Source organism: Crinia signifera, chromosome 2 (assembly GCF_055691185.1).
Source record: "Crinia signifera chromosome 2, ASM5569118v1, whole genome shotgun sequence".
NCBI lineage: Eukaryota > Metazoa > Chordata > Amphibia > Anura > Myobatrachidae > Crinia > Crinia signifera.
In genome coordinates this window covers 382767045-382781496 of record NC_139218.1, presented here as the reverse complement: position 1 = coordinate 382781496, position 14452 = coordinate 382767045, and the positions used below count along the sequence as shown (strand labels likewise).

At 47.7% G+C, this 14452-nt stretch overlaps 1 protein-coding gene across 4 annotated transcripts in view; it reads left to right on the top strand.

The window, feature by feature from the left end:
• The window catches only part of LOC146058145 (ornithine decarboxylase-like), a 73185-nt gene extending 59420 nt beyond the window's left edge, over positions 1-13765 (top strand). For 2 of the 4 annotated variants that reach the window (XM_083170182.1, XM_083170181.1), the window contains 5 exons: positions 1773-1907; positions 6812-6977; positions 8860-9007; positions 10445-10563; positions 11727-13765. In XM_083170182.1, the coding sequence (XP_083026308.1) occupies positions 1773-1907; positions 6812-6977; positions 8860-9007; positions 10445-10563; positions 11727-11963 (805 nt within the window). In that variant the 3' untranslated portion in view covers positions 11964-13765. The remainder of the gene's footprint in view (positions 1-1772; positions 1908-6811; positions 6978-8859; positions 9008-10444; positions 10564-11726) is intronic. The other 2 variants (XM_083170183.1, XM_083170184.1) reach the window with 1 other exon arrangement.
• The last annotated feature ends 687 nt before the right edge of the window (positions 13766-14452 follow it).

The window sequence follows — 14452 nt, the reverse complement described above, 5'->3', positions numbered from 1 at the left end:
CCTCTTATGCCAGAAATGAATTGTCTTCCAAAGGGGTTCCAAACAATATTTAGTACTGATTTCATTTTTATGAGCATAATTGATAATGTTGTTGTACAGAATATTACAATTGTTAGTGAGATTGAATAGACATTTCGGTACTTGTTTCCTAGCATGGCCACAACGATCATGATCGTGGGCATCGTGAGGAAAAATCGGGGGCATCGCGGCCATCGCATGCACTAAAAAAATCGGGTGCGATGGTACCGACGCGATGCCCGCGATTTCCCCATAGGGAACAATGTTAAATGCCTCAATTTACCCGCGATGCCCCCGATTTCCCATAGGAATCAATGTTAAATGGCTCAATTTACCCAAATCATCATAGGGAACAATGGTAAATGGGCCAGAAAACCCAAAAAACACAGCTGAACAGTGAAATGTCCCCCCAAAAGTAGTTTACGCCACACCACGATCAACGTGAACCCGAAGCGTGGCGAGCGCAGCGAGCCCGCGAGGGGCAGCGGTACGCGTCCTCCGACCTTTTGATACCCTATCCACATCGGCGTGGAGTTGAGAATAGAATAGTGTGGTGAGCGCAGCGAGCCACCGAGCCCGAAGCGTGGCGAGCGCAGCGAGCCCCGCGAGGGGACGCGGATACCTGTGAAGCCCGCGAAGGGACGCGTTTACCTGTGAAGGTATCCGCGTCCCCTCGCGGGGCTCGCTGCGCTCGTCACGCTTCGGGCTCGGTGGCTCGCTGCGCTCACCACACTATTCTATTCTCAACTCCACGCCGACGTGGATAGTGGGGGTATGAAAAGGTCGGAGGACGCGTACCGCCGCCCCTCATGGGCTCGCTGCGCTCGCCACGCTTCAGGTTCGCGTTGATCGTGGGGTGGCGTCAACTACTTTTGTGGGGACATTTCACTGTTCAGGGGTGTTTTTGGGGTTTTCTGGCCCATTTACCATTGTTCCCTAGGATGATTTGGGTAAATTGAGCCATTTAACATTGATTCCTATGGGAAATCGGGGGCATCGCGGCTAAATTGAGGCATTTAACATTGTTCCCTATGGGGAAATCGGGGGCATCGCGTCTGGACCATTTAAGTCTTTTTTAGCCGCATACGATGCGACCGACACGATATTGACTTTTTTCAATGCATTTCAATGGGAAAATCGGGGGCATCGCGTCAGTCGCGTCGCAGACCACTAAAAATGACACCCGATGCCCGCGATTGTGGCCGTGCTAGGAAACAAGTACCGACATTTCTGCTAATTTTGCTTTTGGACCACTCTTTTGGACCAATTTCTTTGAAATTCTTCGTATAAAGTTGTACCCTACATCTTGGTGCACCACCAACCTTTTAAAAAATATATAGTTCTCCTAATTATAGGATGACATTCTACTGCTAGGTTGGAGTGCGCACTGGGATCAAATGTAGAAAAACCATTCGATGCCCATTCGATTTTCTATTTGATTTTGCTTCCATAAGCAAAATCAAATAGAAAAATAGTGCATATCTCACCGTATGTACCCTGTATATGCCTACTATATTGCCCCCTATGTCTAGTAGTGTGTACCAAGCCTTTCCTGTCTACTAATAGAACTTTTGTGTGGATCGCTGACTCTCTCTTACTCCCTTTTTTATTAAAATACAGTAATGTTAGAAGTGTCTTGATTTCCTGGAAAGGAGGGGGGGGGGGATCATTAAGTAGAATTCTATTTATTATAGACATACCCTTAGGTGGTGTCTTTTACATCTTCTTAGTTGTTTCATGTCTCTCCTGGGCAGAATGATCATCCGCATCCACGCCGATGATGAGGGATCGGTCAGCTGTCTCAGCAAGAAGTTTGGAGCCACACTACAGACATGTGGGCACCTCCTGAGGAGGGCGAGGAGCCTAAATGTGCTGGTAACTGGGGTCAGGTAAGATGTAACCAGCGTCTTATGTGTCATTGTTCTATTGGTGATGGTGACACAGAACTAGCCAGTCTAATGCAACAAGAAGAGTTAGACAATAAATTTTATGATTATTAATGATTTAGGTGCCTCAACTAACATTGGCTTTTGCAACTTTAGGCTGAAGTAGAGGAGGCTACTGGGGAGGGGTTTGGGTTAAGTCCTAGGGAGAGGGTTGGGATAAGACCGTGGGAGGGATGGGTTAAGGTTAGGATAGACTACAGGAGGTGTGGTTAGGGTTAGGTACTCGGTGGATATAGTTAGGCTACAGGAGGGGTAGTTAGGGTTGGGTACTAGTTGGAGGTTTAGGGTTAGACACTAGGTGGAGGGTTGAAAGGGACGAGGGTTAAAGTCAGGCACTACAGGCTATGGGAGGGAAGGTTAGGGTTAGGCTATGGGAGGGAAGGTTAATGTTAGGCTATGGGAGGGAAGGTTAGGGTTAGGCTATGGGAGGGGAGGTTAGGGTTAGGCTATGGGAGGGAAGGTTAGGGTTAGGCTATGGGAGGGGAGGTTAGGGTTAGGCTATGGGAGGGAAGGTTAGGGTTAGGCTATGGAAGGGAAGGTTAATGTTAGGCTATGGGAGGGGAGGTTAGGGTTAGGCTATGGGAGGTGAGGTTAGGGTTAGGCTATGGGAGGGGAGGTTAGGGTTAGGCTATGGTAGGGGAGGCTAGGGTTAGGCTATGGGATGGGAAGGTTAGGGTTAGGCTATGGGAGGGGAGGTTAGGGTTAGGCTATGGGAGGGGAGGTTAGGGGGTTAGGCTATGGGAGGGAAGGTTAGGGTTAGGCTATGGGATTGGAAGGTTAGGGTTAGGCTATGGGATTGGAAGGTTAGGGTTAGGCTATGAGAGCGAAGGTTAGGGTTAGACTATGGGAGGGAAGGTTAAGGTTAGGCTATGGGAGGGGCGGTTAGGGTTAGGCTATGGGAGGGGAGGTTAGGGTTAGGCTATGGGAGGGGAGGTTAGGGTTAGGTTATGGGAGGGGAGGTTATGGTTAGGCTATGGGAGGGGAGGTTAGGGTTAGGCTATGGGAGGGGAGGTTAGGGTTAGGCTATGGGAGGGAAGGTTACGGTTAGGCTATGGGAGGGGAGGTTAGTTTTAGGCTATGGGAGGGGATGTTAGGGTTAGGCTATGGGAGTGGAGGTTAGGGTTAGGCTATGGGAGGGGAGGTTAGGGTTAGGCTATGGGAGGAGAGGTTATGGTTAGGCTATGGTAGGGGATGTTAGGGTTAGGCTATGGGAGGGGAGGTTAGGGTTAGGCTATGGGAGGGGAGGTTAGGGTTAGGCTATGGGAGGGGAGGTTAGGGTAAGGCTATGGGAGGGGAAGGATAGTGTTAGGATATGCGAGGGGAGGTTAGGGTTAGGCTATGGGAGGGGAGGTTAGGGTTAGGCTATGGGAGGGGAAGGTTAGGGTTAGGCTATGGGAGGGAAGGTTAGGGTTAGGCTATGGGAGAGGAGGTTAGGGTTAGGCTATGGGGGGGGGGTTAGGGTTAGGCTATGGGAGGGAAGGTTAGGGTTAGGATATGCGAGGGGAGGTTAGGGTTAGGCTATGGGAGGGGAGGTTAGGGTTAGGCTATGGGAGGGGAAGGTTAGGGTTAGGCTATGGGAGGGGAAGGTTAGGGTTAGGCTATGGGAGGGGAGGTTAGGGTTAGGCTATGGGAGTGGAGGTTAGGGCTAGGCTATGGGAGGGGAGGTTAGGGTTAGGCTATGGGAGTGGAGGTTAGGGCTAGGCTATGGGAGGGGAGGTTAGGGTTAGGCTATGGGAGTGGAGGTTATGGTTAGGCTATGGGTGGGGAGGTTAGGGTTAGGCTATGGGAGGAGAGGTTATGGTTAGGCTATGGGAGGGGAGGTTAGGGTTAGGCTATGGGAGGGGAGGTTAGGGTTAGGCTATGGGAGGGGAAGGTTAGGGTTAGGCTATGGGAGGGGAGGTTAGGGTTAGGCTATGGGAGGAGAGGTTAGGGTTAGGCTATGGGAGGTTAGGGTTAGGCTATGGGAGGGGAGGTTAGGGTTAGGCTATGGGAGGGGAGGTTAGGGTTAGGGTATGGGAGGGGAAGGTTAGGGTTAGGCTATGGGAGGGAAGGTTAGGGTTATGCTATGGGAGGGGAGGTTAGGGTTAAGCTATGGGAGGAAGGTTAGGGTTAGGCTATGGGAGAGGAGGTTAGGGTCAGGCTATGGGAGGGGAGGTTATGGTTAGGCTATGGGAGGGAAGGTTAGGGTTAGGCTATGGGAAGGGAAGGTTAGGGTTAGGCTATGGGAGGGAAGGTTAGGCTACGGGAGGGGAGGTTAGGGTTAGGCTACGTTAGGGGAGGTTATGGTTAGGCTATGGGAGGGGAAGGTTAGGGATAGGCTATGGGAGGGAAGGTTAGAGGTTAGGCTATGGGATGGGAAGGTTAGGGATAGGCTATGGGAGGGAAGGTTAGGGATAGGCTATGGGAGGGAAGGTTAGGGTTAGGCTATGGGATGGGAAGGTTAGGGTTAGGCTATGGGAGGGGAGGTTATGGTTAGGCTGTGGGAGGGAAGGTTAGGGTTAGGCTATGGGAGGGCAGGTAAGAGGTTAGGCTATGGGAGGGAAGGTTAGGGATAGGCTATGGGAGGGAAGGTTAGGGTTAGGCTATGGGATGGGAAGGTTAGGGTTAGGCTATGGGAGGGGAGGTTATGGTTAGGCTGTGGGAGGGAAGGTTAGGGTTAGGCTATGGGAGGGCAGGTTAAGGTTAGGCTATGGGAGTGGAGGTTATGGTTAGGCTATGGGAGGAGAAGTTAGGGTTAGGGTTAGGCTATGGGAGTGAAGGTTATGGTTAGGCTATGGGAGGGGAGGTTAGGGTTAGGCTATGGGAGGGGAGGTTAGGGTTAGGCTAAGGGAGGGGAGGCTAGGGTTAGGCTATGGGATGGGAAGGTTAGGGTTAGGCTATGGGAGGGGAGGTTAGGGTTAGGCTATGGGAGGGGAGGTTAGGGTTAGGCTATGGGAGGGGAGGCTAGGGTTAGGCTGTGGGAGGGAAGGTTAGGGTTAGGCTATGGGAGGAAGGTTAGGGTTAGGCTATGGGAGGGGAGGCTATGGTTAGGCTGTGGGAGGGAAGGTTAGGGTTAGGCTATAGGAGGGGAAGGTTAGGGTTAGGCTATGGGAGGGGAGGTTAGGGTTAGGCTTTTGGAGGAAGGTTAGGGTTAGGCTATGGGAGGGGATGTTATGGTTAGGCTATGGGAGGGGAAGGTTAGGGTTAGGCTATGGGAGGGAAGGTTAGGGTTAGGCTACGGGAGGGAAGGTTAGGGTTAGGCTACGGGAGGGGAGGTTAGGCTACGGGAGGGAAGGTTAGGGTTAGGCTACGGGAGGGGAGGTTAGGGTTAGGCTATGCGAGAGGAGGTTAGGGTTAGGCTATCGGAGGGATGGCTAGGGTTAGGCTATGGGAGGGGAGGTTAGGGATAGGCTATGGGAGGGAAGGTTAGAGGTTAGGGTTAGGCTATGGGATGGGAAGGTTAGGGTTAGGCTTTGGGAGGGGAGGTTATGGTTAGGCTATGGGAGGGAAGGTTAGGGTTAGGCTATGGGAGGGGAGGTTAGGGTTAGGCTATGGGAGGGGAGGTTAGGGTTAGGCTATGGGAGTGGAGGTTATGGTTAGGCTATGGGAGGGGAAGTTAGGGTTAGGCTGTGGGAGGGGAGGTTAGAGTTAGGCTATGGGAGGGGAGGTTAGGGTTAGGTTATGGGAGGGGAGGTTAGGGTTAGGCTATGGGAGGGGAGGTTAGGGTTAGGGTTAGGCTATGGGAGGGGAGGTTAGGGTTAGGCTATGGGAGGGGAGGTTAGGGTTAGGCTATGGGAGGGGAGGTTAGGGTTAGGCTGTACACTGTCTGTTACAGTCTGTGTACAGCTCCCCGCTTACAGTCTGTGCACAGCTCCCCGCTTACAGTCTGTGTACAGCTCCCCGCTTACAGTCTGTGTACCGCTCCCCGCTTACAGTCAGTGTACAGCTCCCCGCTTACAGTCAGTGTACCGCTCTCTGCTTACAGTCTGTGTACAGCTCCCCGCTTACAGTCAGTGTACCGCTCTCCGCTTACAGTCTGTGTACAGCTCCCCGCTTACAGTCAGTGTACAGCTCCCCGCTTACAGTCTGTGTACAGCTCCCCGCTTACAGTCAGTGTACAGCTCCCCGCTTAAGTCAGTGTACAGCTCCCCGCTTACAGTCAGTGTACAGCTCCCCGCTTACAGTCAGTGTACAGCTCCCCGCTTACAGTCTGTGTACAGCTCCCCGCTTACAGTCTGTGTACAGCTCCCCGCTTACAGTCTGTGCACAGCTCCCCGCTTAAAGTCTGTGCACAGCTCCCCGCTTACAGTCTGTGCACAGCTCCCCGCTTACAGTCTGTGCACAGCTCCCCGCTTACAGTCTGTGTACAGCTCCCCGCTTACAGTCTGTGTACAGCTCCCCGCTTACAGTCTGTGTACAGCTCCCCGCTTACAGTCTGTGTACAGCTCCCCGCTTACAGTCAGTGTACAGCTCCCCGCTTACAGTCAGTGTACAGCTCTCCGCTTACAGTCTGTATACAGCTCCCCGCTTAGTCAGTGTACAGCTCTCCGCTTACAGTCTGTGTACAGCTCCCCGCTTACAGTCTGTGTACAGCTCCCCGCTTACAGTCTGTGTACAGCTCCCCGCTTACAGTATGTGTACAGCTCCCTGCTTACAGTCCGTGTACAGCTCCCCGCTTACAGTCTGTGTACAGATCCATGCTTACAGTCATTGTAAATAAGTCAGTTCCTAAATTACCTACATTGACATGTACGAACAATGTGTAACAGTTGTAATGTACAGTATCAGTCATATAAGCTGCAGAAGGTCAACAGTGCACAGTGACATCATTTCCTGTCTCATGTTCCTGTACAATCCCCTATAAGCAGCTTTCATATTGGTTCTGGCTCCAGTAACCCCCAAAGCTTCCATGACAGTATAGCGGATGCCAGACGTCTGTTTAACATTGGAAACAAACTGGGACACAAGATGAGAGTCCTGGATATTGGAGGGGGGTTTCCCGGCCACCCTGATTTCCGACCAAGATTTGAGGAGGTGAGATTGGTTAAAAAGACATTTCTTCATGGTGATCCGTATACATTGGAATCAGCAGAGTATTCTGTGTTTTAAAAAGTCTACATTGACCTACAGATGGTGCAAGGGTCAACGTGCCACTGAGGGCATCCATTGGCCGTTATATGGTTAAGGTTTCAATGCTGAATTATTATTTTTGCATGCAGTACCATCTTCCGCCACCAGGTGTTGCACTGGATTTTCCTTTTACACACTATGTAAATTACATAAGAAAAGGTGCACCTTCATAAAAAAAAAATCCTATTCAAAATAACAAGGGCACCAGAGACTGCTGTCACTTCCTTGGCAGGGGGGTCCGTGGGAGCAAATTACGCGAGTTGCGTCTTTGTAGCGTTTCCCCCCACTGTGCAATGCCTGAAATACCGGCATGGCATTGCACCATGGGGGATTGGGGGGGGGGGGGGTCTCCACGAGGACACATTTGTGCTGACCAAGCCCCCACTCCAGATGATCTGCCGGCCAACCCCGCCCGGCCCCCTCTACCTCACTGAACTGGCTGCCCTCTCCTGTAGGGGGCAGCCAGAAAGGAGGCATCCATGTATAAGAGATGGACCGAGAGGTAGGAGGGCCCTGTTTGCAAGCTGACGCTCTATCATAAAATAGGATTTTGATACTGTACAGTACACGAGGATAAGTACTTATACAGTACCTAATTATTTTTAGGCTCCGATTCAGAGGTGGATTGAAATTTTATTGCCCTAACTCCCAACTTTCAGTCCCTCGCCCCTCCCATGGACTGCAATGTCCCATCAGTGGGGGGGGGGGGGGGGGGGGGCACGACTGGGAGTGTCCCCCACGCCCCAGCAGTGTATAGACGCTGGACGCCTAGCTTTAGTTGCACAAAATGACTGTCAAGACATAAAGGTGCCCATACACTAGTAAGATTTATCTTCAGATCTGGCTGGTTGGAACAAAAACATGGTTATGGATGAGTGACAGTTTGTCAGTTTTCCAGCATTTCCAAGCAAATGGTCAACTGTCATTTGCTCTCATTCATAACCATGTTTTTGTTCCAACCAGCCAGATCTGAAGAAAAATCTGCGTGTGTATGGCCACCTTAAGACCCGCTTTGACATGCCCCCCTTACTCATTACCTCACATAAATACTCAGTGATTGCCAATCACTTTGCAAATACACTGGTGTTTATTTACACCCCCCCCCCCCCCTATTTATGCTGTATGTTATCACCACACCCTGTACGTTACCTTGTCATTTGTTTTTTGTTTGCTATGTACGGCGCTGTGGAAACTTTGTGGCGCCTTATAAATAAATGAACTACTACTAAGATGGGAGTTCTATTTCATTCCCTAAGGCAGGGGTGGGGAACCTCAGGCCCGGGGGCCGTATGCGGCCCCCGTGGCTGGTCTGAGTGGCCCTCCGACCCGCCCGGCGGCTTTGCCAGGAGTCAAGTACAGGGGAATCTCACGAAAGGTCGGTAGTTCTTGCGAGATCCTCTTAATCAACAGCTGCCAGAGACTGTCAGTCCTATTCAGCGGCAGCCGCCGGAGCTTGGGACAGCTGCAGCAGGCGAATTTGTAAGAGAAATTTTTACATATGGCCCCCAAAGGATTTGTTCCCCATACAATTGGCCCTTGGCACAAAAAAGGTTCCCCACCCCTGCCCTAAGGCATCAGACAGTTCAAAATTCAAATAGTGGCGCTGCACTGACTGCCATTGAGTCAGTTTGGAATGGCAGTTGTTGGCAGTTGGTGTTGCTCCCCTATGTGAATTTTGAACCGTGCTGCAGTCAGACCCCCCCCCCCCCCCCACTGCAGTTTTCCCCTGATATATGTACTCTAAGAAGTGGCGGCTTACCTGATCCATTTCCTCTTCTGTTCCCAGTTTACATCTGTGATAACTGAATCGCTGGACCAGTACTTTCCCAGTACGGAGGATGTAGAAATCATTGCAGAGCCCGGGAGATATTACGTGTGCTCTGCTTTTACCGGTGCCGCCAATATAATAACAAAGAAAGAGGATTATGTGAAAGGTCAGTAAATAGTATCACTAGAGGTGCACGCTGGGTATTATCCCAAGTTATATTTTTACCTGTTACTAATGTGGGTTTAGTTTTTACTTGGATGGAGCCATCCTCATCTAACCATCGCTGGATAGCCATGGCGAGCCACGGCTATCCAAGGCCTACTGTACCTGGAACAGTTTCAATTTCCTATGGCCCATCACAAAGCTATCTGTCGCGGAGGCCAGGAAATCTCTGTCCTACGACAGAAATCCATGTCATTTTCCCACCACATGAACGATGACACTGCCCCCTCCGTGCCCCCAAAATGTCATCAAACTGTTGATCAATGACATCATCAGTCTGACCCACAGGACCCGTTCTCTCACATGAAGACTGAGTCCTCCACACGCACACAGTACTCAACAATTGTACCTGGTTGACCCCCGGTATATCCGGCTACTTCATTGGATCATTTATCTGGCTAGTCTGTTAGAAAGCACAAGATGAAAGACTAACGATCCTTTATGGCTGGTCTGGGAAGAAGAGAGGACAGGAGATTCTGGGTTACAACCCAGAAGGAGTAGATCACTGCCTAAAACCACAAAATGTGGATAAATGTTCCTACCTAAACCAGATTTTCCAACAGGAGGAGCAAGCAGACATATATTGGAGAGCCTGTACTATCATTAAAGGCAGATCCAAATCAACAATGTGGCGTAAAGAGCTGCAGCTCCAGGACTCCACATAAAAATAGGCCAATCACCATCTGGCCACATAGTGGGCCATAAATCATTGCATTTGTTATTTTCCACACAATTATGCAATTTTCGTACTTTTAGATGTTTTTTTTTCGAGACATTAGGGCTTATAGTGTATGGGTTCTACATGCCTACATGCCATTGGCCTCATCTCCTCCACTTATAATAGGCCCTTGGACATTTTCAGCTCCAGGCCCATTAGACCCTTAATCCGGCCCTGATTATAGGTAAACCTCTATAGACCCTTTCTTTGACCCTTTAATGGTTGATCTCCCAATAATACTCTTCTAGGAGTGATCAGAAGACGTTCTCCCACTTCCTCGTCTGTGATCTAAGAATGGAGTCTTAAAGCATACCATAGAGACTAGTAGTCATTCCTTTCTGCTTGGGTGAGGACAGGGCCGGCGCCACCACTAGGTAGCTTTAGGCATTTGCCGGCCACTTGAAGGCCCCCCTCTCAGTGTCGGTGGCAGGTGAGCGGTGAGGCTGCCTCACACACAAACCAGCTTCTGTCACTTTTTTTTAAACCCAGCCTTTAACACGGCAGCTTCGCTAGTACTTTATCTCTCTCCACATGTTCCTCTCAAAAGCTTAGTACATCTGCCTTTTAGACTTACTATCCATATACTACAGTGTCATTCTACAGTATATGTCAAGAGTACAGGTCAGTATTTTTCAGTAGAATAATCCAATGCACTTCTTACAGCGGCAGACGGGAAGAGCAGAAGACATCTATCCTATTATCTAAACAATGGTCTCTATGGCTCATTTCTATTTTTCAAACTGTACAAGAAAGAAATTAGACCCGTACCAGTAGTGGAGAAGGTAAGTGATTACTTATATTCCTGGTCTGCCCGGGAATAGTGACATCAGATTCAGGGCCGGATTAAGCCTTCGGTGGGCCCGGGGTCACTTTAGATTTTTATTACTGGATGCAAACTGCTGTACCTTACTCTGTAGGAGCCCTGGCAGGTTCAGCGCTGCCTCTAATTAAAAACCCTGCCATGACGAGGCCGCTGCTGCTGCTGTCCTCCATTGGCCTGAGAAGCATATGAGGAGCTTCCCCAAGCAGAGCTCAGCACAAGCCTCTCAGCCTCTGACATCTTGTGCAAAGTCTCATGGGACTTAGTCAACTCCCAGTAATGCTCTACACACTTGTGCAGTCAGTGTGCTTTGGCTCCCGATGCTCAGCACCATTATTCATTGGCAGATAGGTGAATCTGCAGCACTACCCCACTCCCATGCACAAAACCATTAGCTAAAAAAATATATATACTGTATACATGCCAACCACAAGGGGCCCCTAGATAGAGGGGGACCCAGGGGTACTGACTCCCTGCAAAGTGCAGCAAGAAGTACTTCAAAATCAGACAATCATTTACTTGAATGAGGCTCATTATGTCCCAGGACTATTTATGTGTTTTATGTTTATATATATTTCTTCAGTCATTTATAACTATAAACTGTTTTATTTTAATACAAATTCAATGTTACAAAGCCCCATGATTCACCTGCTGTTAGTGATTTGATCATAATTAGTCTATTTTGGAGTACTTAGTAGTACGTAGTACTTCATACTGTTCGCTCTGGGCTTCATTATTTTGGAGTGAATTTCCTTTTCAGCAATTAATTTATTAGAATATAAATCTGCGGGATGAGAATGCTGGGCCTGATTCAGGGATGCATGCAAATTCCATTGTGACTGTGATTCCGTATGTAGCACTTCTGCTATAATATGCATATTTTGCACCAAAACTGTGTCTGACTTGGGGAAACGCCTTGCCTCTCTGCTGTGGTGTGGTACACAATTATCTTTGTCAGGGGAAAAGTCATTAGCATCCAGGTGCTACTGAGTTGCACAAATTCCCCTTTCCAACACATGGTGCCATATATGGTCTCACATTAACGGCAGCACCTTGTATTTAAGCCTTAATTGGTTTCAAGTTGAATAATTACTCTAAACTATGTTCAATAATTGCCCCCTACAGGACATTCCCCCATCGGCAGAACGTTTCCCCAGTAAACTGTGGGGACAGAGCTGCACAGAGATAGATGTGATCCTGGAAGAGGTTGATCTGCCAGAACTGGAAGTTGGGGATTGGATCATATTCCAGAATATGGGATCTTATCACCTGACTATGGCAACCACTTTCAACGGCTTCCTACCCCCAGATGTGCATTATATTCTCAGCAAAAACAAATGGACATTATTTGACAAAAAGTAAAGCAAGCTGAGCCATACATTTTATAGACCTTTTTCACTCAAACGACTCATATTCTTTTTTTCATTGTATAATATTTTTAATTATTATACTGTTTATTGTTACACTGTCTAAGTGGTGTAACTTAACATTTTGCTGCAATAACAAATGAGTGGTCCTAAAAAAGCTGTCTATTTAGGATGGGACACAGTCCGTTCTTCTCTGGTTCTGGAATTGCGTCTATAAAATATCCACCTCAATATCATAAGGCAAGATAAGAAGAAAAGACACGTCTATTAAAACATTTTTATATTTTCCCTTGTTCCTTGGAAGTTTTCACTGTGGACTAGTCCTAGAAGTGAAGTGCATTCTCATAAAGGTTTCTTTAAAATGAATGAACACTCCCAATGCCATTTACGTCAACTGAAGGGCAAAGTACCCTCAAGGAACTTCCTCTCATTCACACATAATCATCTAAATCAGTGGTTCCCAACCTTTTTTCTGTGGCGCACCCCTTGATTAGGCTTTTCATTTATGAGTACCCCTCCTCTCAATTTGACTCAGTATTTACTAGTGGAGTGGAAATGAGTGGTATGCATGTCCTTATATTAAGGAGTGGTGGAGGAGTAGTGAGTGGTTAGGAATTGGGTCCCACTGTGTCTGGCCACTGGCTGTGTACTATCTCCGTGGTTCCTGCTATCATCTGAAGAATTAATGCTACTGTTTCCTCCACCCGGGTCAGTGCAAGGCAGATGATTGCTGATCATCTGCGGGCAGTGTGGGAAGCTCCTAGTGAATTGGGGCAGAAGCACGAGGAGATGCTGATGATGCTCCTGCAGATGGAACCGGAAGTGACGCAACGTGGTTTGTCTCCATGGCAATAAGATATTTCTTCCACCATCGGGAAACTTATTTTTCTTCTTCCACCATTATCAATATTATTTTCAAGTACCCTCAAAAGGTCTGCACATTATCCCCAAGGGTACTAGTACCCCAGATTGGGAACCACTGATCTAAATGGAGGTATAGATGTTTCTCAGGAGGTTTCTTTATAATGCATCATACCATTAATGGTTAGCCAGTCATAGATGTTATCACCACAGATGGTGCCAAAGCCACGTTTTTATTCCAAACAACTATAATCACAGATAAAATGATAAAGTATCACATCAACATTTTTCTAAAAATTATAGCTCAAGAGGAAGTCTTTCACTTTTTCACCTGGAATGAGAGGACTCAATAACAGCCTAAACCCAATGGAATAAGTTTACATCCAAGAAGAAGGTTCCTTTTCCCCACCAAGTTTTCAGGCATATGAATGTCCTTCCTCAGGGTGTACAGGAAATCACTCCTGTTCATAAGTTTTTACCCAATATCCAATCGTGACCTCACAGCAGCAATAACCTGTGGACTGCATTGTGTGCAATAAATAAACAGTGCATCCAAAAAAAGAGTGTCCTAAACCTTATGTTTTTCACGCACTTTAGTTCATATTTTATATACTAGCTGACCCACCCGGCGCTGCCCGGGTTTTTTTTTTTTTTCCAACATTGCTGTAAAATGTCATCTAATGCTGTGCCAAAGGCCCAAGATTGTATTTTGTTAAAACCTCCACCATAATGTTAGAATGTGTTTGTATTGATACTCAATGCCAGCAATGAAATCAGGTGTCGTTTTATTGTTATTTGAAACACACCGCTCCTGTCTTGATAGCTTGTGTGTGTTGATGAATTCCACATCCACTCCTGAGATTTAGCACCTATGATGTATTTTTTGTGTGTGTTGTACTGTTTTTTGTGTGTTGTAGTGTACGTGGGTGTGTGTACTGTATGTGGTGTGGTGTGTTGTGTGTATCTGTCCAATGTGTAAGTGTGTGAGGTGCGCATCTATATATATATATATATATATATATATATATATATATATATATGTGTGTGTGTGTGCAGTGGTCGAAGTGGAAATTTTGAATTGGAGGTATGGGAAATTGAAGGCTGAAGTTATGTGCACACTCCAGAAAAAGAGGGTGCCACCACTCAAAAGGGGGCATGTCCTTGATTGTAGTGTACCACGCCATATGCCCCTTAAACACATTATTAAAAACAGTAGTATACCCCCTTACACTTGCCCCTTAAACATTATGCCACATGGAAAGAGCCAAAATTCCCCTTATGTGATACAGAATGTGCAAAAAAAATTCACATGGAATGAACCAAAATTCACATTATACCACCTGGATTGAGCCAAAATTCATGTTATGCCAAAATTCAAGTTATGCTGCATAAATTGAATCAAAATTCACATTATGCAACATGCATTGAGGCAAAATTCACATCATGCTACCTGTATTGAGCCCAAATTCATATCATGCCACCTGGAATAAGGCCAAATTCACATCATGCCTCCTGGATTGAGACAAAATTCACATTATGTCACACTAAAAGAGCCAAAACTCACGTTATGGCACACGGATTGCGCGAAAAATTCACATTATGCCACCCGGATTGAGCCAAAAT